Consider the following 22,869-nt stretch of genomic DNA (forward strand, 5'->3'; position numbering starts at 1 on the left):
GCGGTACAGCCTCTACCTCCAAGACTCCTACCGCATAAAAAGGTCAGTAGTTAAGAGTTTTATGGGCTAACGCTGGAACATAAAGCTCTTAACTACAGTGCTAAAAAGTACACCCATAAACTACCTATGAACCCCTAAACCGAGGCCCCCCCACATCGCAAACACTATAATAAAATGTTTTAACCCCTAATCTGCCGACCGGACATCGCCGCCACCTACATTATCCCTATGAACCCCTAATCTGCTGTTCCTAACATCGCCGACACCTATATTATATTTATTAACCCCTAATCTGCCGCCCCAACGTCGCCGCCACCTACCTACACTTATTAACCCCTAATCTGCCGACCGGACATCGCCGCTACTATAATAAAGTTATTTAATTAATTTATTGATAGTGTAGTGTTAGGTGTATTTGTAACTTTGTAGGATTTATTTTACAGGTAATTTTGTAATTATTTTAACTAGGTAGCTATTAAATAGTTATTAACTATTTAATAGCTATTGTACCTAGTTAAAATAAATACAAAGTTGCCTGTAAAATAAATATAAATCCTAAAATAGCTACAATGTAACTATTAGTTATATTGTAGCTATCTTATGGTTTATTTTATAGGTAAGTATTTATTTTTAAATAGGAATAATTTATTTCATTATAGTAAATGTATTTCTTTTTATTTAAATTATATTTAACTTGGGGGGTGTTAGGGTTAGGGTTAGACTTAGGTTTAGGGGTTAATAACTTTATTATAGTAGCGACGACGTTGAGGGCGGCAGATTAGAGGTTAATAAATGTAGGTAGGTTGCGGCGACTTTGGGGGGGGCAGATTAGGGGTTAATACAATTTATTATAGTGTTTGCGAGGCGGGATTGCGGCGGTTTAGGGGTTAATACATTTATTATAGTGGCGGCGATGTCCGGTCGGCAGATTAGGGGTTAAAAAGTGTAGGTAAGTGGCGGCGACGTTGGGGGGCAGATTAGGGGTTAATAAATATAATATAGGTGTCGGCGATGTTGGGGGCAGCAGATTAGGGGTTCATAGGGATAATGTCGGTGGCAGCGGTTTCCGGAGCGGCAGATTAGGGGTTAATAATATAATGTAGGTGTCAGCGATAGCGGGGGCGGCAGATTAGGGGTTAATAAGTGTAAGATTAGGGGTGTTTAGACTCGGGGTTCATGTTAGGGTGTTAGCTGTAGACATAAAATTTCTTTCCCCATAGGAAACAATGGGGCTGCGTTAGGAGCTGAATGCTGCTTTTTTGCAGGTGTTAGGTTTTTTTTCAGCCAGCTCAGCCCCATTGTATCCTATGGGGAAATCGTGCACAAGCACGTTTTTCCAGCTTACCGCTACCGTAAGCAACGCTGGTATTGCGGGTTGAAGTGGAGCTAAATTTGGCTCAGCGCTCACTTTTCTGAATCTAATGCAGCCATTCAGAAAACTCGTAATACCATCGTTGGCTTAAGGGTGCGCTGGAAAGAAAAGACTCGTTAGCACCGCAGGTCTTTACCGACAAAACTCCAAATCTAGCCGAATGTTATTTATATTGGCCCACATGAACTGTCTCCTGTTGTGAAAAGCAAATACAAAAGCATGTGATTAAGAGGTTGTCAATAGTTCCTTTGAAACAGGCAGAAATTTAGAGGTTTAGATGTTATAAAGTATATTACTTTAACAATGTTGGTTATGCAAATCTGGGGAAGGGGTAGTAAAGGCATGATTTATCTAGTTAAACAATAACATATTTTGTGTAGACTGTTCCTTTAACAAAATGTGCACAGTCTTTATTTTTACACTTTTTCAAGTCACCAGCTCTTACTGAGCATGTGCAAGAATTCACAGACTATACGTATATGTATTTGTGATTGGCTGATGGCTATCACATGGCACAAGGAGAGTGAAAATAGACATAACTTTGAAATATTTTCGAAGTTCAGTCAAAGTGCTACTGCATTGTCTTTTTATCATGCGTTTGTTTATTATGCAAATCTACAGTATTTACTGGTCCTTTAATGGGTAATTTCAGCCATAAACATTTATAATGGAGATTCATTTATAATTTGCAATAGACACTCGTGTAAAGTGCTCTAAATAATTATAAAGATTTATTTTTCAGTTGAAATGTCCCTTTATTGTGTGTTCCCTTTTTTTCTTTGTACATTGATACCACTGACGTTCAGTGTAGCCGAGGATTACAGAACTCTGCTAACACCCTCAATGGGCAGAAGTAATTGATTGAGGAAGATCTGAGATTAACCCAGGATTAAAATCCTTGATCAGATTTGATCTGTGATTTAATGCGCCAGGGTGGGGGGTGGGAGAGTGACTTCTGGTGTGAGAAGGGCAATAGTATTCGCAATCTGCGTACAAGATTATTAAAATGCTTCTCTTTCTAGATAATGTGATAATGATGTGATCATTTTATGTGATAATTCTATACTGAACCAAATTTCCAAATGAAATATTACAGAGGTTAAAGGGACACTAAACCCAACATAATTATGTCATGATTCAGATAGAGAATACAATTTGAAACAACATTCCAATTTACTTCTGTTATCTAATTTGCTTCATTCTTTAGATATCCTTTGTTGAAGAAATAGCAATGCACATAGATGAGCCAATCACATGAGGCATTTATGTGCAGCGACCAATCAGCAGCTACTGAGCCTATCTAGATATGCTTTTCAACAAATGTTATCAAGATAATGAAGCAAATTAGATAATAGTTATACATTAGAAAGTTGATTAAAATACCATACTCTTTCTAAATCATGAAAGAAAAAATGTGGGTTTCATGTCCCTTTAACTTCTTCCTGTTTTATTTCCAAATATACTATTGTAGCATAAATGTATATATATTACAATAAACCATAAATATCTTATTCCATTGTTTTTATTAACACAGTTCCACAGTAATGTAGGCACCAATCTGCAATCGCTACCCAGGGTCTGCACCAAAAATGAGCTGGCTCCTAAGCTTACATTCCAGCATTTTCAAATAAAGATACCAAGAGATCAAAGAAAAATTAAAAATAGGAGGAGTAAATTAGATAGTTGCTTAAAATTGCTGCTCTATCTGAATCATGAAAGTTTAATTTTGACTAGACTATCCCTTTAATTCTATGGTGACTCATAAAATCATATCTCTGTATATTTTAATGAAATACATTTAATTGGTTAAAAGTACATTTATGTTAGGAAATTAAACTATATTAATAGATGCTTCTGTAATAAAATGTGCATGGTTTAAAGGGGAAGTAAAGCTGAAATTCAACTTTGATGATTCAGATAGAGAATTACATTTTAATCAAATTTCCAATTTACTTCTGTTACCTAATTTGCTTTGTTCTTTTGGTATCCTTTGCTGAAAAGCATACCTAAGTAGGAGCAGAAATATACTACCGGGAGCTAGCTGCTGATAGGTGGCTGTACAATAGCACATATATGCCTCTTGTCATTTGCTCACCCAAATGTGGCAGCTAGTTCCCAGTAGGGCATTGCTGCTCCTTAAAAAATGAGAAACATTTATAGTTTGCCGTCCCTTTAACTGAAGGTTGTTTATTATGTATTGTTGGACCCATAACCTGACAAAATAATATCTGTATTTTCTTGCACAGCCTCTAAGGGAGATTTATCTCTCCTGTAACTGACCCTGAGGCTACAGAATATTACACTATCTAGATATGTTCCTTGTAGCCCCCTAGGGATCTTCCATTCCAGATGCATTAACCTATATCTGAAGCTAGAGAGACAAATGTCAGCTGACTTTTAATGTTTTCCCATAATCCCTTTCTCACACACCTGGCAACTTAGTAAAATATTTTATACTGCGCATTCATTTGCAAATCTGTTTGTGCCTCAAAATGTCCAAATCTACTGTTATAAACAAGTAATTTCCTCTCTCATTTATCTTTAAACTTAAGTGGAAACGTTTTAGTTAGAATATTTTTATAAACTTGTATTGCTCAATATTTTGGAGAAGGGCCCATTCCAAGTGGATTTGAAATCTAAATATTTCTATTACTAAACAAAACTTTGCATGAACAATATTTTTTTTTTAATCGCTTTTTTAATTCTTACTGTTTATGCATTAAATGGACATGAAACCAATTTTTTTTCTCAGGATTTAGAAAGATCAGCAATTTTAAACAACTTTCTAATTTACTAATTTTATCTAATTTCTTGTCTTGATATCCTTTGTTGAAAAGCATATCTAAATATGGTCAGTAGCTGCGTATTGGTGGCTGCACATAGATGCTTTGAATCATTGGCTCACCCATGTGCATTTCTTCAAAAAAGGATGCCTAAGGAATGAAGCAAGCAAGCAAATAGAAGTACATTGTAATGTTGTTTAAAATTTTATTTTAAGTTTTAGGTTTCATGTTCCTTTAATGGGATAAAATTTGGAAGATACAGTTAGTGTGGTTGCGCCTAAAAAGATAGCCAAAAAAGGCTATCAAAAAAGTCTAAAAATTGATAGCACAAATAAACAACTAAAATTATATTAGAGACTAAAATTTATATTAGAAGGAGATGATCTTAGTCTGAATAATTTTATTATAATATGTAAGAAAATGGTATTTCATGCATAAAGCATAAAACAAAAAGCATATAAATTATGTTTTAAACTAAAATCAAATAATATATTTAGTATGTGACTGGCCAGTCAAATTGTGTATGTGTTATGTACACTCTAATAGCTTATAGCAGTTAGATGTATTATTTGTATCTCAAAAATAGATAGCCTATTATAAAATACAACTGACTAAAATAGAGTAAAATATTCCTATTTGCATAAAAAAACTATTGTGGACTATCGGTATTGATAAAACAGTAACTTTCAAGCAATAATCATTGATGTTACTTTAGAATGTTCATACATTAGGTCCTTTTATGTATATAAGGTACAAAGAAATGTCTTCAGAAAAAAACATCCAGCGTTCCATACGCTGTCTAAGAAAATAATAATACTCGTTGGCAAATACCGGTAAATGCTTAATCCAGTTCTCCGTTCTGTTTGGCTATGGCCGCGTTCGGGCAGCTCTCAGGAGCTAGTGGAGGCGCTTCACTTCCAGCGATGACGTGGCGCTAGGTGACGTCACAAGCAAGGTAGCTGTTACACAACACCGTTTCCCCTGCCTCTCGGCAAACATCGGAGCTCAGACCCACCTATATTCAGCTGCTCTCAGCTCAGCCCCTGTAGCTTATCCTGCCCCATTCAGCTAATAATAAATAAAGATATAAGGGCTGCAGCTCCCATCACTCACATGGGGCAGGTTAAGCTACAGGGGCTAAGCTAAGAGCAGCTGAATGGAGGGGGGTCAGAGTTCCGATGTTTGCCGAGAGGCAGGGTAAACCAGAAACACTGGGAAACCATTCTCGGCATAACACCGGATAAGCCTAACAGCAGCATTTAGTACAGGGCAAAGTGGAGATAGGTTAAGTAACCTATCTCCACATTAAGTAACCTATCTGCACGTTAAGTAACCTATCTGCACGTTAAGTAACCTATCTGCACGTTAAGTAACCTATCTCCACGTTAAGTAACCTATCTGCACGTTAAGTAACCTATCTCCACGTTAAGTAACCTATCTGCATGTTAAAGGGATACTAACCCCTAATTTTTTCTTTCATGATTCAGATAGAGCATCCAATTTTAAACAACTTTCTAATTTACTCCTATTATCAATTTTTCTTTGTTCTCATGTTATCTTGATTTGAAAAAGCAGTAATAAAAGGTTAGGAGCCGGCCCATTTTTTAGTTCAGCACCTTGGTAGAGCTGCTGATTGGTTTGCTACATTTAGCCACAAATCAGCAAGTGCTACCCATGTGCTGAACAAAAAATGGTCTGGCTCTAAAGCTTACAGTACTGCTTTTTCAAATCAAGATAGCATGAGAACAAAGAAAAAATGATAATAGGAGTAAATTAGAAAGGTGCTTAAAATCTCATGCTCTATCTGAATCATGAAATAAAAAAATTGGGTTTAGTATCCCTTTAAGTAACCTATCTGCACGTTAAGTAACCTATCTGCTTGTTAAGTAACATATCTGCACGTTAAGTAACCTATCTCCACGTCAAGTAACCTATCTCCACGTCAAGTAACCTATCTCCACATTAAGTAACCTATCTCCACATTAAGTAACCTATCTGCACGTTAAGTAACCTATCTGCACGTTAAGTAACCTATCTGCACGTTAGGTAACCTATCTCCACGTTAAGTAACCTATCTGCACGTTAAGTAACCTATCTGCACGTTAAGTAACCTATCTGCACGTTATGTAACCTATCTCCACGTTAAGTAACCTATCTCCACGTTAAGTAACCTATCTCCACGTTAAGTAATCTATCTGCACGTTAAGTAATCTATCTGCACGTTAAGTAACCTATCTGCACGTTAGGTTACTTAATGTGCAGATAGGTTACTTATCTCCACGTTAAGTAACATATCTGCACTTTAAGTAACCTATCTGCATGTTAAGTAACCTATCACCACGTTAAGTAACCTATCTGCACGTTAAGTAACCTATCTCCACGTTAAGTAACCTATCTCCACGTTAAGTAACCTATCTCCACGTTAAGTAACCTATCTGCACGTTAAGTAACCTATCTGCACGTTACGTAACCTATCTCCACTTTGCCCTGTACTAAATGCTGCTGTCAGGCTTATCCGCCTCACCTGTCCCTCCTCTGCTGCTTATAAAATCATGGCAGCCTCCACAGTAACATGTGTGGGAAGGCTGCCATGTTGCCAAGCGTCTGAGCTTGCTCTGAAAAGTCCCAACTTTTCCAGCACACTGGAAGCGCTGGGACTTACGTCAGCAATGCACTCAAAAACGCCCAGCCTCTCACTTGCAAGTGTGAAGAAAACGCTCCAAGTGAGTCCCAGTTCGCTTGGAGCGCTGCCCGAATGCAGCATATGTCAGCTTTCAGTATTTGACAAAGTCTTACTTTGATTGGTGAAATCCTATACAAGGTCTCCTGGCGATACCTCCACTCTTTGTATTTCCAGCGTCCCTTAGAACACTAGCGGAAGTTCACTCTGACCTCTGGCGATTCCTTTCACCAATCGTTCCGGTGTGTGTATTGGAAACTGCTTCCCCAAATAGCGGCTCTGTTGGTTATTTTAGAAAATGTTTGCATGAAATACCATTTTCTTACATATTATAATAAAATTATTCAGACTAAAATAATCTCCTTCTAATATAAATTTTAGTTTCTAATATAATTTTAGTTGTTTTTTTGTGCTATCCATTTTTTTATAGCCTTTTTTGGCTATCTTTTTAGGCGCAACCACACTAACTATCTCCCAAATTTTATCCCACTATTACCAATTTTTTTAGGTTTTATTGGTATTGTATGGTTGTTTAGTGGATACTAAAGACACATCTTTTACTGTTTTTTTCTTTTTGTTCTGTGTTTCATGTTCCTTTAAGCCTAATCAGAATCTGCAAGGTGAGAACCGTACAATATTATAAGCGGAGCCACTAAGTATTCATTTATTGTACGTTTCATAGATATAATGTTTTGCATTTTTTAATAAGTTGATTTTAGACAATTAAGTACAGTCAAATACAGTTTGTGAAATCTATTTTTGGCGTGACAGTGCTTTGTAGTTGACTTTAACTATGTTTTTAAAGGGACAGTGCACTGTAACATTTTCTCTCCTTTAATGTGTCCCATTAATCCATTTTATTGCTGGAGAATATGAAATTGCTTATTAACAGCTACTTTACCTTTATTTTGTAATTTGAAATAGATTTGGGGTTTCAAATCCCTTTAACATGAGAGAGGAAAAAGGACAGGCAGCAACCTTCTTACTGACAGGACCACTAGCTCCAACACCTCCCACCAGTAAGTGCAGCCTTGTGGGGCAGCCGCCAGATGGGCTCATAACGAATCCAAAAAATATGCAATAAAAATAACTTACTTTAAAATACATATATGTGTTATTTAGATATGATTTAAAAATAAATAAATATATATATATAACAATTTTACTGACACTTTCAAATAGTATAATAAAGCATGTTATAAACTATAATGTCACTTCTGTGAAACTCATTATAGAGCAGGACATAATGTTAAAATATGTTATGCAGGAAGAAAGGTTATTTTAAAGGACCAGTCAACACATTAGATTTCCATAATCAACAAATGCAAGATAACAAGATAATGCAATAGCACTTAGTCTGAACTTCAAATGAGTAGTAGATTTTTTTATAACAAATTTCAAAGTTATGTATATTTCCACTCCCCTTGTACCATGTGATAGCAATCAGCCAATCACAAATGCATATACGTATAGTCTGTGAATTCTTGCACATGCTCAGTAGGATCTGGTGACTCAAAAAGTGTAAATATAAAAGGCTGTGCACATTTTTTTTAATGGAAGTAAATTGGAAAGTTATTTAAAATTACATGATGTATCTGAATCATGAAAATTTAATTTAACCTGAGTGTCCCTTTAAAGCTGTTTAAACTGATATTGAAGATTGCAGGAAAGGCATGTTTGTGCACAATGGATAGCAAAGCTTTATTGGTTGATAGGAACAAGTACCCTTTAAACATAAAAACAAAATGTAATCTTAATAAGCAAAGAAACATTACTCTTCTGGTTACAAAAAATATAACACATTCTAAAACAGTCTTTATATGCAAGTTAATTTAATGGCTGCGTAAGGCAATACATGTTGTAGGTTCTAAAAGAACCACAAGATGGCAGTATTGTACTCCCCAGACCTTATTTTGTTCAAGTTTAACCAGCATATAGATACTTTTAAACAATTACAGAGATGTTAATCATTTCATATTAGAAAAGCCCAGCAATTTGTGTTATGTAATGAGAAACTTGTTAATCCCTGTGTCAGTTTAGAGGGTTTTTTCTTCCACATCCCATATTGTATGCGCCCCGACTGGTATACATTTTATTACACTAAAGGGACAGTCAAAATTAGACACGTGCAGCAGCAAAATGTTATTTTTGGATTCATTTTTCAGACCAGATATTCAGAAAAATTAGTTTTCTGAATATTCACCTGCTGCACTATTCTGTATTTATCTAGTTTAAAATGAAACAACTGAATATTCGGCATTATTTATATTCGTTATTGTAAATGTTCCTTTACTGCAAGTGAAAGATGTCACCTGTAGCCTTGTACTCACCACTCGTGCGCTGGGGAAGCAGCGCTTATGCCGGCCCCCTCTTCATAGCGCCGTGATAAAATGAGGCTTAGTGCTGCGGATCCTAGATTTGCGCTAAAGGGTTTTCTCCCAAGCTCTGGGATCCACCACTAACCCTCCTATTAGCGCAGCCGTGAGCCCTGTGAAAAAGAGTCAGAATTAGCGCGGCTCTCCAGCACGCTAGAGGTATATTACCTTTTACAGATAATTTGAAGGAAACAAATGTATGCTAATAAATTTTCGTTATTATATATTGATTTTCTTTAAACCATTTAGTGCATTCGTTTGGATATTCGTTTTGTGAAAATGAAACGAATATCCCTATTTGCGATATGAATATGCATTTGTAACTAAACAAATTCACAAGCCTGGTAAAAATTAAACTATCATGATTTAAATAGAACATGCAGTTTTTAAACAATTTTCCAACTACGTCTATAATCTAATTTGATTTGTTCTTCTGATATCCTTTGTTGAAAAGCATATCTAGGTAGGCTCAGGAGCAGAGATGCTCTACTGAAAACTAGCTGCTGATTGGTGGCTGTACATAAATGCCTCTTGTCATTGGCTCACACAATTTGTTCAGCTAGCTCCCAGTAGTGCACTGCTGCTCCTCCAAGAAAGGATAACAAGGAAATTAAGAAAAATTGATGTAAATGGGAAAGTTGTTTTAAATGTTTTGTTCTCATGAAAGAAACATTTTGGGTTTCATGCCCCTTTAACAAATATCAGAAAATGATTAACAAAATTCACTTAGCATGGTATCTCTCCAGTGAGAAAACGCTCTGCACTTCCTCTGTTATTAAAGGGACATAAAACCCTTTTATTTATTTTTTCATGATTCAGATAGAACATAAAATTGTTAACAACTTTCCAATTTACTTCTATGATCAAATTTTCTTTCTTTTCTTGCTATCCTTTGTTGAAAAGCAGGAAAGTATGCTCAGGAGTGTACACGTGTCTGCAGCAGTTTTTCAACAGTGTTATTCCTTAGCAAGAGCACTAGATGGCAGCAGTTTTCCAACAGTGTTATTCCTTAGTAAGAGCACTAGATGGCAGCAGTTTTCCAACAGTGTTATTCCTTAGTAAGAGCACTAGATGGCAGCAGTTTTCCAACAGTGTTATTCCTTAGTAAGAGCACTAGATGGCAGCAGTTTTCCAACAGTGTTATTCCTTAGCAAGAGCACTAGATGGCAGCAGTTTTCCAACAGTGTTATTCCTTAGTAAGAGCACTAGATGGCAGCAGTTTTCCAACAGTGTTATTCCTTAGTAAGAGCACTAGATGGCAGCAGTTTTCCAACAGTGTTATTCCTTAGTAAGAGCACTAGATGGCAGCAGTTTTCCAACAGTGTTATTCCTTAGCAAGAGCACTAGATGGCAGCAGTTTTTCAACCGTGTTATTCCTTAGCAAGAGCACTAGATGGCAGCACTATTTCATGTCATGTAATATTTAACACATGTAAACACTATCTAGCTAAATAGCTCTTCAACAAATAATAACATGAGAACAAAGCTGAAATGATAATAGAAGTAAATTAGAAAACTTCCATTTTCTATCTGAATCATGAAAGAAAACATTTGGGTTTCATGTCCCTTTAAAGGTGTTTGAATTCTTCCCACCTCCATCAGGACACCACTGTAAGTAAACTTTTAACGAAAGATGGTTTATCGTGTGTATTTCAAGTTGAAAGTTAACTGTTTGCACGCAAGCGAAATCCGATGTTCTCAAACTTCAGGACTCTTGATATCGAGACCTGCACTATAGACTATAATGGAGACCCAAAAAACTAACTCTTATCACTCACACACTAACCCGACACTGCGTTAGACCTATAGCGCTAAATCCGAAGGTAGTTATGAATATTTTACATGCCAATGTTCTTCACATAGAAGAAAATATTATTTTTGTTTTGAAATATGTTTCTATATATATATAGATATCAAAATAACAAAAGTGTTGCATTGAGCAATGATACTTTTTTTTATTGGACTAACTATACATTTATAAGATGACAAGCTTTCGGAAGAGTTCCTTCCTTTATCAAGTCTAAAGCAATACTGACCAATTCAATAGAATTTACAGATTATATCTTAAAACACAGAATAGCTAAGAAGACAGAAAGTGCAGGGAGAGGAGGAGGTGTCGTAAAAATCATGAGGGGGGCTTAGGTAACAGGCAGACAGTGTCCAGTGTAGGAGAACAGACAGGGGAAATGTATAGCTATACATAGAGCATATACTGACATAAAGTTATATATCAACATGGAATCAATATCTATAAAGATGTGAAATTGTATATACAGGGGGAATACAAAAGTTAAAAAAGACAAAAGTGTGGACATAGGCTTACCTGTGTACCTATGTATAAAGAATGTGGAATATACAATGTAATTGACTAAATGAAAGTACATTAAAAAAAATTTTGATAATGTGTTAAGAATCCAGAGTCCACATTTAGTCCAGAATTAAACAGGTTGAAGCGCATTATCATTTTCATTTCAAAGGTTTTTCTTTCCATGGTGTTTTTGAAGTTGCCTCTGAGAATTTTGATTTTGAGGTTTTGGATGGAGTGGTCAGATTGGGTGAAATGGTGACCAACAGGGGTGCAGTATTTTGTTTCACAGTGGTTTTTGATTGAGTGTCTGTGTAAGTTCATTCAAAGGTGCAGTTTTTGGCTTGTTTCTCCAATATAGCATCCCTCTTCACATGCAGTGCAATGTATCATGTATACCACATTTGCAGATATACATGAATATGCCCCTTTAATGTTATAGGATTTATTATTGTTATTTGCTGTGCTGCTGTCACAAACGTGTTGACACAGTTTGCAGAGAGCTTTATAGCAGCACTCTTATAAAATATTGGTATTAATATTTATATAAATAATGTTATCAGAGAGTGTATATATAAGCGTAACACTTTATTTTAATGCATTTATGTTGCGCTTGGTGCACATTTTAGTTTTAACTCTTACCCATTACACGATGTCTTCACTAGCGCAAACCCGAAGCACTAATTTATTTTGTGTTTGAGCGAACGAGTTTACATTTAACTTGTAATATGTGCGCAAGTTAGCACAGGCGAGATACTGGTTATCGTGACCCACGCTAACAATAGCGCACAACTTGTAATGTGGCCTTCTCTTGGAATTCTTTGTTGAAAATCAAGTATGCTGGTTTAGGAGTGTGCGCGGCCTTAAGTTCTATATGGCAGCAGTTTTGCAAGAACAATAAATAGCAGCAGGTACATGCACGCAACCTACCTAGGTATGCTTTGTAACAGATAATACCATGAGAATGAAGCACAAGTCAATTGGGAACTTTTCTTTAATCGTCTGCTCTGTCTGAATCATGTAAGAAAAATGTGTTTCAGGCCCTGTTTAGGCAAAGGGGCAAACTATATATTATTTATTGCACCAATTCTACCTCTAAGTACCCTGCAGCAGCAACTACATTGAAATTAAAGGGACAGTAAATCCCTTGAGATTTGTATATTACAATGTGTAATGAATTTTTTTGCAATAAACGGGGATTATTTATTTTGTCCCCTTTTCATGCAATTTAGCACCTGCTGACTTCTCAAGGCTAACTCTGCTACATATCTGTGCCTAACGGGCTTTATCAGATATCGACTGCAAAGCAATGTATTTTATACTGACTTTAGGACAGCAGCTAGCCTTGTTGTCTGCAGACTAAAGCCCAGATTGGCTCCTACAAATAAGGCAAATAGCGGGTGAAGTTTAGCCATTAAAAACTAATTGCAGTAAAAAGGATGTTAATTTGCTTTGTAAATGTTCAGACTTGGCTGATGTGTTATTCTATAGCAGCACAACTGAAATGTCTTATTACATTATGTCACTGTCCCTTTAAGCAGAATAGCGATGAGATTTTCCTATAACAAATATTAATAACTGACAAACTTTCAGGTGGCATTGGTGCATACCTACATACTATATGTTTTTCACACGGATATAGAAGCTTTACTTGATTTTACAGAGTGCTTAAGCACATGCTTAAAGTCTCGCTCTGGACCTGCAGAGCATTGCTGGTCCAGAGCAGAAACTGTTGCTGATCCAATCAGCAGTATTTGTCACACAACTCATCTGTACAACTAATGCTACTGATTGGATCAGTACAGTTTCAGCTTGAGACCAGCAATGCTCTGTGGACCCCTAGCAAGACTAACTATATAATTTAAGGGACAGAAAAGTCAAAATTAAACTTATGTTCCATTTTAAACAACTTTCCAGTTTACTTCTATTATCAATTTTTCTTTGTTCTTTTGGTATCCTTTATTGAAGAATAAACATAGGTAGACTGATAGGGAGCTTAGGAGATTGCATTTAGCAGTCTATGGCAGCATAACAATGCATAACATCACTATAAACACTGTTGCAAATGCTGATTCAGATAGAGCAGAAATTTTAAGCAACTTTCTAATTTACTCCTATTATCAAATTGTCTTCATTCTCTTGGTATCTTTATTTGAAATGCAATAATGTAAGTTTAGATGCCTGCCCATTTTTGGTGAACATCCTGGGTTGTTGTTGCTGATTGGGGGATAAATTCATCCACCAATAAAATAGTGTTGGCCAGAGTTCTGAACTAATAAATAAGCTTAGATGGCTTCTTTTTCAAATAAAGATAGCAAGAGAACAAAATTGATAATAGGAGTAAATTAGAAAGTTGTTTAAAATTGTATGCTCTATCTGACTCATGAAAGAAAACATTTGGTTTCAGTGTCCCTTTAATTGACTTTACTTTTCAGGGGTTAAACATATACCTTTATAGTGTTACTAGTGTTAACAAGACGCTAATGGTATATCATGTCTATTTAAGTATCAGTTCTGTTATAAAGAATTAGTGCCCTATAAACAGTACAGGAGAACATGGCCCTATCTTCATAAGTACAGAGCCAGACAGCGTTTGGTAAACAAGTTCTGTTTATTCCATTAAACCCAATGTGTGCAGTGATAAGGCGTCTACGTGACCCACCCATAACGTATTGACAACCTCCATGCATCGCTCTGCACAGAACACAGATCATCTAGAAGAGGAAGTAAGAGGGAACGGCATAGAAATGGGTCGCCAACTCTTCCTTATTCTGACCATCACGCTGGCGCTTGGCGCCTCACGTAAGTTCAAGGTTCCTCATTGCAAGTTTATGGACAAATAATGATTGTTATAAAGTCATTAATGTGTGAGTAAAGTGAGAAAAGAAGAGTATGGTGGTTCTTGACTTCAAGGAATTGTAAACTAAAATGTGATTCCCCATAAAGGGACAGAAGTTCAGCACAAAATATCGCTTACGCTAAAGCAATATTTGAGCTCAACTGAGTAATACCAGCACACGCTAATGTGTAATAAACTTGTAAAGGCTGATTATTTAACGTGTGCCCACAAACGGACAATTTGCCTGTTTGCGGGTGCACAATAATTTAGCGCTCCACTTGTAATCTAGCACTAAATGATTATAATTTGTTAATTATGCATAATATAAAAACGTGTGATGTACTTTAGTTATCTTGCCTGGTTTAGGGCTTTTTCATGACACCCAGAATGGCTGGAGGAAAACATGCAGAATTGTGAATATTCACCCTGCAACACATTATCCATAATTGGCTGCAGCAGAAGAGATAAAATAAATTACATTTTATCTCCTGGGCTATATCCCTAGATTGCACAACAATTCACATTTTTTCAAGCAAAAATGTTACATATATACATATATATATATATATATATATATATATATATATATATATATATATATATATATATATATATAAATATATATATGTCATATGTATATGTAGATCTTTTTTAATATAGTTTTTAAAGGGACGTAACACCCTACATTTTTCTGGAAAGATTCAAATAGAGAATCCAATAACTATTATTATTATTATTATCAGTTTCTACTTAATTCTCCTAGTGTTGTTTATTAAAGGACAGCAAGGCATTACTGGGAGCTAGCTGAACACAGGTGAGCCAATAACAAGAGGCATATATGTGCAGCCACCAATACGCAGCTAGCTCCCAGTAGTGCAGTGCTGCTCCTGAGCGTACCTAGATATGCTTTTTAACTATTGATATCAAGAGAATGAAACAAATTAAACAACTGAAGTATATTGGACAATCGCAAATTATAAGGTCTTTCTGAATCATGAAATTTTAATTTTTACATTAATGTCCCTTTAATTGCTGATATATACTATTCATATATATAAAAAAAAGTCTTCAAGTGGAACAAAAATAGAAAAGGATCTATTTAAAGTCAGATAGACTTTTACTATTCCTAGATTAAAAATATGTTTTTGTTAGATTATTTTAAATAGATAAAAAAGGTCAAAAATGAAATGTGTATGGCTGCATTTCAATGTGAAATAGAAGTATTTGTGCAATTTACTTCAATTAGCAAAAATGCTTTTAATAAAAGTTATTCCTGTTTTTCTTTGGCATACGCACATATGCTACGAGGGCTCGTGCACTGGTATTTAAACGCCACAACTCCACAGAAGCTTGTATGACACAAATGACATATTCAGTAGAAATACACACTACTGCCATGTCTCAGAGCATAGTGTTTGTATACTGGTGCACGGCCCTCACAGGATATGTGCATATGCTGCTGCTGAAAACCATTAATAACGTTTGCTAGGAGCATTTTTGCTAATGGAAGAATATGTTTATATTTCACACTGAAATACAGCCAAGCACATTTAATTTTTGACCTTTCTATCCCTTTAACTTGTAAAAAACAAATGTAATTTCTTTTTATTTTTTTGCAAGTACGATAATATTTTAGGTAGGAGAAATATGACATTTCTGCTCACTGTAGTATTTTGTCAACTTCAGCCTTGAGACATAAAATTAATTTAAAATTGATTTATTCCGCACAGTGATTGTTTGTTCTCAGAAGAAGAAATAAGATAAGGGAAACCTAGGTTACAACATGGCAGTGCCCATTAATTTATAGAAGCTACATTTGTACACTAATTTCTTGAATATTAAAACTATTTTTTTTTAAATATATCTACACTTTATCCTCGGGCTATTCTTTGTTTTTAATACATCATTATATCTAGCTTTGGTTTATTGGTTAAAGAGGTTAAACAGTAAAAGATATCAGACAAAACAGTGAATGGAAAGCTAAGGCTCATCGTAGAATAATAAATTAAACATTTTTTTTTACAATTATATATTATAAAAGTAGTGGGCCCGCCATGTTTGAAATAGTTTTCTTTTTATCTCTGTGCAAACAAGGCTGCATGGAAACCTTTTGTTTAGATAATTCTATGTTCCAGACAGCCCTGTTTCAACAGTTTCTTTTATTGCCTGTTTTTTATCTGTCATTGTCATCAGCAGGAAATATAGATTAGGGGAAAACTTAAGTTCAAACATGGCGGCAACCAATACTTTATAGTGGAATTTAGAAAGCGAACAATTTTCAGAGTTAAGTTACAGGAAAAGGGGACAAAATAAATAATGAAAGTATATTGCAAAGTTTTTTGTTTAACTACACACAAACATTTTATATTACAATCTCATACAATTTAATATCCCCTTAAAGGAACACTAAAGTCACGTGTAAGAATTCACACAATATATATATATATATATATATATATATATATATATATATATATATATATATATATATATATATATATATATATATAATTCTTACGCACATATATACATACACACATTTTGTGATTGGCTGATTGCTGTCACATGATGCAGGGGAAGGAAACAACCAATTGGATGAGGGCTACTGAAATCCTATTGGCTGTTAAAATCAGCCAATAGTATTTCAGTAGCTCTCATCCTATTGGCTGTTTTGAACAGCCAATAGGATTTCAGTAGCTCTCATTCTATTGGCTGATTTGAATTTGAAGACTCAAATCAGCCAATAGGAATGCAATTCTAACGTATTTCATTCCTTTAAGATAGTCTCAAGTCTTTCCCTTTTAGTGAAAACCCATCTCTTTTTTTACTACTATCTCTTTTTAAACCCTACACTACTCTCTCTTTTTATAAGAGAGACAGAGAGAGAGAGACAGACACAGACTGAGACAGACAGAGAGACAGAGAGATAGAGAAAGAGAGAGAGAGAAAGAGAGACAGAGACAGACAGACAGAGACAGAGAGACAGATACAGAGGGGCCTATCTATCTCTCTCTCTGTCTCTCTGTCTGTATCTCTGTATCCAATTGGCTGTTTCCGAATGGAGCTTGATGCCTCGTGTAACCTGCTCTGAGCAGGCGGACAGACATCGCCGGAAATCAAACCGATCGAGTACGATCGGGATGATTGATACCCCCCTGCTGGCAGCTGATTGGCCGCGAGTCTGCAGGGGGCGGCGTTGCACCAGCAGCTCTTGGGAGCTGCTGGTGCAATGCTGAATATGGAGAGCGTATCAGCGAGGTCTGGCGGCCCTGATCCGCACTGGTCCGCCAGACTTTGTTAAATATAGGCCAGAGAGACAAAGAGACAGAGAGAGACAGAGACACAGACAGAGAGAAAGAGACAGAGAAAGTGAGAAAGAGAGTCAGAGAAAGAGAGACAAAGAAAGAGAGACACAGAAAGATAGAGAGACAAAGACAAACACAGAAAGAGAGACAGGGACAGACAGAGACAGACAGACAGAGATACAGACAGACAGAGAGAGAGAGAGAGATACAGAGACAGAGAGACACAGAGACAGAGAAACACAGAGACAGAGAAACAGACAGAGAGACAGAGACATTGAGAGAAAGAGAGACAGAGAGAGACAGAGAGGAAGACATAGAGACAGGGGTGGAGAAAGATAGAGGAAGGAGAGAGTCAGAAGACAAAATGAAGTGACAAATGAGAGAAGAAAAAGGAAGGAGAGAGTGAAGGAAGAGTGGTAGAAAGGGGAAGGGAGATTGAAGAGAGAGGAGGGGGAGAGAGATTGAAAAGATAAAAGAAAGTAAAGAGAGAGGAAGTAGTAAGAGTAAGGAGATGGAAAAAAGTGAAGTTAGTGAGAGAGATAAGAGAGAGAGCGGTGGGAGAGCGACAAAGGAGGGGGAAATCGAGAAGGGAGAGAAAAGAGTAAAGAAAGAAGAAGATGAGAGGTTAGAGTGTGAGAGCAGAGACGAGAGAGAGAAAATAAGAAATGTTTATAGCAGCCTATGACCTCTGGTTTCAGGGGTTAAAAAGCAGTACCCATTTCCCTTCTACATGTTTATTGTGTCCTGAGTGCCTTCTGCCTCCTGAGTATGCTGAAGATGACAGCTCCGCAAAGGCAGAAGGTGGAGCCGGAGAACTTGCAGTTGTGTAAGAGGCTGTGAGGGATAGAATATCCAGCTATGCCTGGAGAAATGTTATGGGCAGGGCCACTAACTAACATCCCAGGGACAGAAAACAAACTAAGCACATTTATTCTATGCCCCTCTGCGAGGCCCTATCATGAGTGAGGCCTTAGGCATTTGTCTATTTGGCTTTACCCTAGAGCCACCTAGGCTACTATCTCTATTTATACCACTATCCCTTTTTATTCTCTATACTACTATCTCTTTCTATTCCTTATACTGCTATCTCTTGTTATACCCTATACTACTATCTCTTTTTATACCTTATACTACTTTCTTTTTATAACCTATACTACTTTTGTTTTTATACCCTGTACTACTATCTCTTTTTATACCTTTTGATACTATTTCTTATTATACTATACACTACTATAATTTTTATGCACTATACTACTATCTCTTTTTATACCCTATACTACTCAGATTATCAGTACGCGTAGGGTACAATACTGGGACTTTTCAAATGTTTATGATTTCCTTTTAGAGGCCAAACTTGAGCTCAACACTGATCCCTCCCCGGTGGTCGTGAAAGCTGGAGAAACTGTAAATCTTAAATGTCTGCTAAAGGTGGAGAAGATGCCATTGGACATGAAACGATTAATGGTGCAGTGGTACAATCGTGGCAAGTTAGTGGCTGAGTATGATGAAAAACTGACCATTAACAAGCCAGAGGTGTCTATGTCTATAGATGCTCTGACTAAGGGAGATGCCACTCTCACCATTACCAAACCCACCCATGAGCATTCTGGGAACTATCGTTGCTATGTCTACTATGCTACAGATCAAGTGATGAAGCAGATTACTCTGCAGGTTGATGGTAGGTGAGACTTATAAATGTTTTAATGGGTTGGCTGTATAATTAAGCAGTGGTAGTAGCTTCTCCGGAACATGGGTTCTAGTCCCTGACAACATTAGACATTTCATCCCCTCTGTGTTTGTGTGAGTCCCCAATAAAAGGGTTAAAAACTTGGGGAAAACCATGCTTTAGTATGCTCCTGTGCTGCATATGGAAAAATCTTAAACCCTCTATAGCTAACTGATCCTCAAAATTGCTCTCTTAGAATCCTTTGTTGACAAGCATTTCTAGGTAGGCTTATTGATGCTCAGGAGCATGAACTTGTCTTTAGCACTCTGTTGTAGCAGTGTTAGCAAGAATGTTTGTAGTAATGTTATACATTGTTACACACACTGTTGCCATAAAGACAAGTGCACACTCCTGACCCTACCTAGGTTTACTCTGCAACAAAGGATACCAAAAGAATCAAGCAAATTTAAAAATAGAAGTAATTTGAAAGTTTATTTTTTAAAACTGCATTGAAACCAGTTAACTTTTTATATAACTGTACCTTTAAAAGAAGTTTTTCGGCTGCATGGTTGCATGATAACAAGGTGAGGTTTTATTGGATAACCCAGGCTCTTGAGTAATTATTATTTCTAATACAGGTTACTGGAGGATGAATGTATCTCTCTTCTATTCTCTTGTATTTGCATATTGTATTTTTACCAACCAATATGAAGGATAAATGGGGATGGTGGAGGGGGAGGGGCAAGTAGGTAATGTTTGGATATATCTAAATAACTGTGATAATCGATTGGACAGTTCTTATCAGACCACTGCTTGCCTACCCTGTTCTCCACCTCTTAAGTGGAGAGTTTCAATCTCCCTGGTCTCATCCGTCAGTGATTGGCTGTGCATGGGCAGGGGCTGGTGTTGCACGCACGCACAAAGGAGCGAATGAACGCAATGTTAACTTATATAATATTAAAATAATTCTCTCTCTCTTTTTTTTTTTTAAAGATCCCAATAAGCCGAAGGAAGAAGATATTGATCTGGGAATTTCAGATACAATCATTAAATCAAAAGTGGATAAAATTATAGATTTGTTCAGCACTTTTGATCGAAAACTGGATGTATTGATCCGAGATTCCAAAAAATGCAGCCCCAAAAAGTAACAGATTCCAACCATACTCCTATTGCTTTAAGTGTCATATCAAAAAAATGTGACTAAACCTTTAATCGGTCGCTCTCTGCCATACGCCTGTCCGCTCATTTAAACCGTTTTAGCTACCTATACATGAAGTATATGAAAGTAAAAATTAGTTTGTATACAGATAGAGTTTTTTAATTAGATATTAGACATGTGCTTGCTGACGTTTCTGATGCCTCCAAATGCTAGCGGCATTTTGCTCTTTTCTAAGCCCAATTTCTTCTTGCAAAAGTGCAACACATTAAAGGGACACTAAACCCAATTTTTTTTCTTCCGTGAATCAGATAGAGCAGCAATTTTAAGCAAACTTCCTAATTTACTCCTATTTTCAATATTTCGTAATTCTCTTGGTATCTTTATTTGAAAAAGCAGGAATGTAAGCTAACAAGCCGGCCCATTTTCGGTTCAGCACCTGGGTAGAGTTTGCTGATTGGTGGCTACATTTAGCTACCAATCAGCAAGCTCTACCCACCCAGGTACTGAACCATAAGTGGGCTTGCTACTAAGCTTAAATTCCTGCTTTTCCAAATAAAGATACCAAGAGAATGAAGAAAAATTGATAGTAGGAGTAAATTCAAAGGTTGCTTACAATTGCTACTCTATCTGAATCATGAAAGAAAAAAAAAATTGGGTTTAGTGCCAGTGGGAGCCCCCAGATTGACCTCAAGGTGGGTGAGTGCTAGCGACGGCTCTGAGCCGTCGTCAGCACCTGACTGGGACAATTTGCGACGGCTCAGAGCCGTTGTTAGCACTCAAGGGGTTAAGATCTGGATTTGCACAGTTCTGAGTACATTGCACTTTCGCAAGAATAAATTCAGCTCCAAAAAGAGCCAAATGCCACTAGCGGACACCTTCTTCTGCATTCGGAGTAAACCTCAGATGAACGTCTATTAGTTATATTAAGTTGCACTAGAGAATTTTACCATTATGTTAGACCCTAATTCCACAATCCTTTATCACTTTTGTTAATGCAGTAACACATTTGTAATATTTGGGAGTTTTATAAGTTTTGTCTGAATAAAATAAATAAATAAACAAAGGTGTATTGTGTTTTATGTACATGTATATAGGATGGCGGCCAAGTCTAAACACTTTAAAATAAATTGACATCTTGTTTGCTTCAATTATTTTTCAATAGCCAAACTTTACTCACCATTTGCCTTATTTGAAGGAACCAATCATGGCTTTAGTCTGCAGACAGAAAGGCTAGACACAGTCATTATGTTAGTATAAGATGCATTTGGTATATACACATATTAACACATACATATATATGTATAAGAATACAAATATATTTCATGGGAACACACTGTCCCCATAGACCGCAATGTAAAGGCACTTTACAGAGCTGTTATTTTTCGAACACCCCACTCCCACCAGTTTTCAGCCCTCATAACTGCTCCTTGCAGTTATTTTATTAAAAAATAAAAATGCCACAATTTTTATTTTTTAATAAACTACAAACCACTGTATTTTGGGGGCAATTGGGGGACATTTATAAAATTAACTAGAGATCTAATGCCTGGTTAATTTTATGAGCGTTTGCAATGGCTGATTATTTATCGCGCTCGTAAACAGGCAAATTTGCCCATTTGTGGACGAGCCATAAATTAGCGCTCCGATTGTAATATAGCCCTTAATCAGCCTGCCAATGCATAATACTGTGTACAATTAATATAGTTCTGTAAACCCCCACATAGACGCCCATAGGAAACATCATTCACTAGAAGCCATGGGCTCTGATTTATCCCCTACTTTTGCAAATCTATATACAGGTCATTATGAGACACAAGATCCACTTCATGCTTTATTGGTAATGTATTTCTAATTATTTTTACAAATTGGATTTATAATCATCAGTGAGTCCGGCTTTCTCTATGTTGGGATTTAAAGGGACAGTCTAGTCAAAAATAAACTTTCATAATTCAGATAGAGCATGCAATTTTAAACAACTTTCCAATTTACGTTTATCATCAATTTTGCTTTGTTCTCTTGGTATTCTTAGTTGAAAGATAAACCTAGGAGGCTCATATGCACATTTCTTAGCCTTTAAAGGCCGCCTCTTATCTGAATGCATTTTGATTTTTTCCCACAACTAAAGGGGATTAGTTAATGTGTGCTATATAGATAACATTGTGCTCATGCATGTGGAGTTACCTAGGAGTATTATATGTGTGTTTGTTATGCAAAACTGGGGAATGGGTAATAAAGGGATTATCTATCGTTTTAAACAATACAAATTCTGATGTTGACTGTCCCTTTTAAGTCCCATCTATGAACCTTAAACCATTTGTTGATCCTTTGTAGATAAATTCTGAAATCTGCCCGTTTATCAGATAATTAAAACTAGAAATATGTGAG

General features: G+C 36.3%; 1 protein-coding gene across 1 annotated transcript; it reads left to right on the forward strand.

Annotated features, from left to right (window-relative positions):
* Positions 1 to 14,166: 14,166 nt before the first annotated feature.
* On the forward strand, positions 14,167 to 21,547 carry LOC128642458 (uncharacterized). The gene is made up of 3 exons (XM_053695229.1): positions 14,167 to 14,317; positions 19,005 to 19,337; positions 20,319 to 21,547. The coding sequence occupies exons 1-3, from the start codon at positions 14,200 to 14,202 to the stop codon at positions 20,471 to 20,473; spliced, it is 606 nt and encodes a 201-aa protein (XP_053551204.1). The 5' UTR covers positions 14,167 to 14,199; the 3' UTR covers positions 20,474 to 21,547.
* Positions 21,548 to 22,869: the final 1,322 nt, after the last annotated feature.

This window comes from Bombina bombina, chromosome 11 (genome assembly GCF_027579735.1).
Source record: "Bombina bombina isolate aBomBom1 chromosome 11, aBomBom1.pri, whole genome shotgun sequence".
Taxonomy (NCBI): domain Eukaryota; kingdom Metazoa; phylum Chordata; class Amphibia; order Anura; family Bombinatoridae; genus Bombina; species Bombina bombina.

Excerpts from the sequence above, each read along its gene's own strand:
- LOC128642458 (XM_053695229.1), top strand. The coding sequence starts at position 14,200 with ATGCATCGCTCTGCACAGAACACAGATCATCTAGAAGAGGAAGTAAGA. Across the intron at positions 14,318-19,004 it reads GCTGGCGCTTGGCGCCTCAC|AGGCCAAACTTGAGCTCAAC; the intron begins GTAAGTTCAAGG and ends ATTTCCTTTTAG. Across the intron at positions 19,338-20,318 it reads GATTACTCTGCAGGTTGATG|ATCCCAATAAGCCGAAGGAA; the intron begins GTAGGTGAGACT and ends TTTTTTTTAAAG.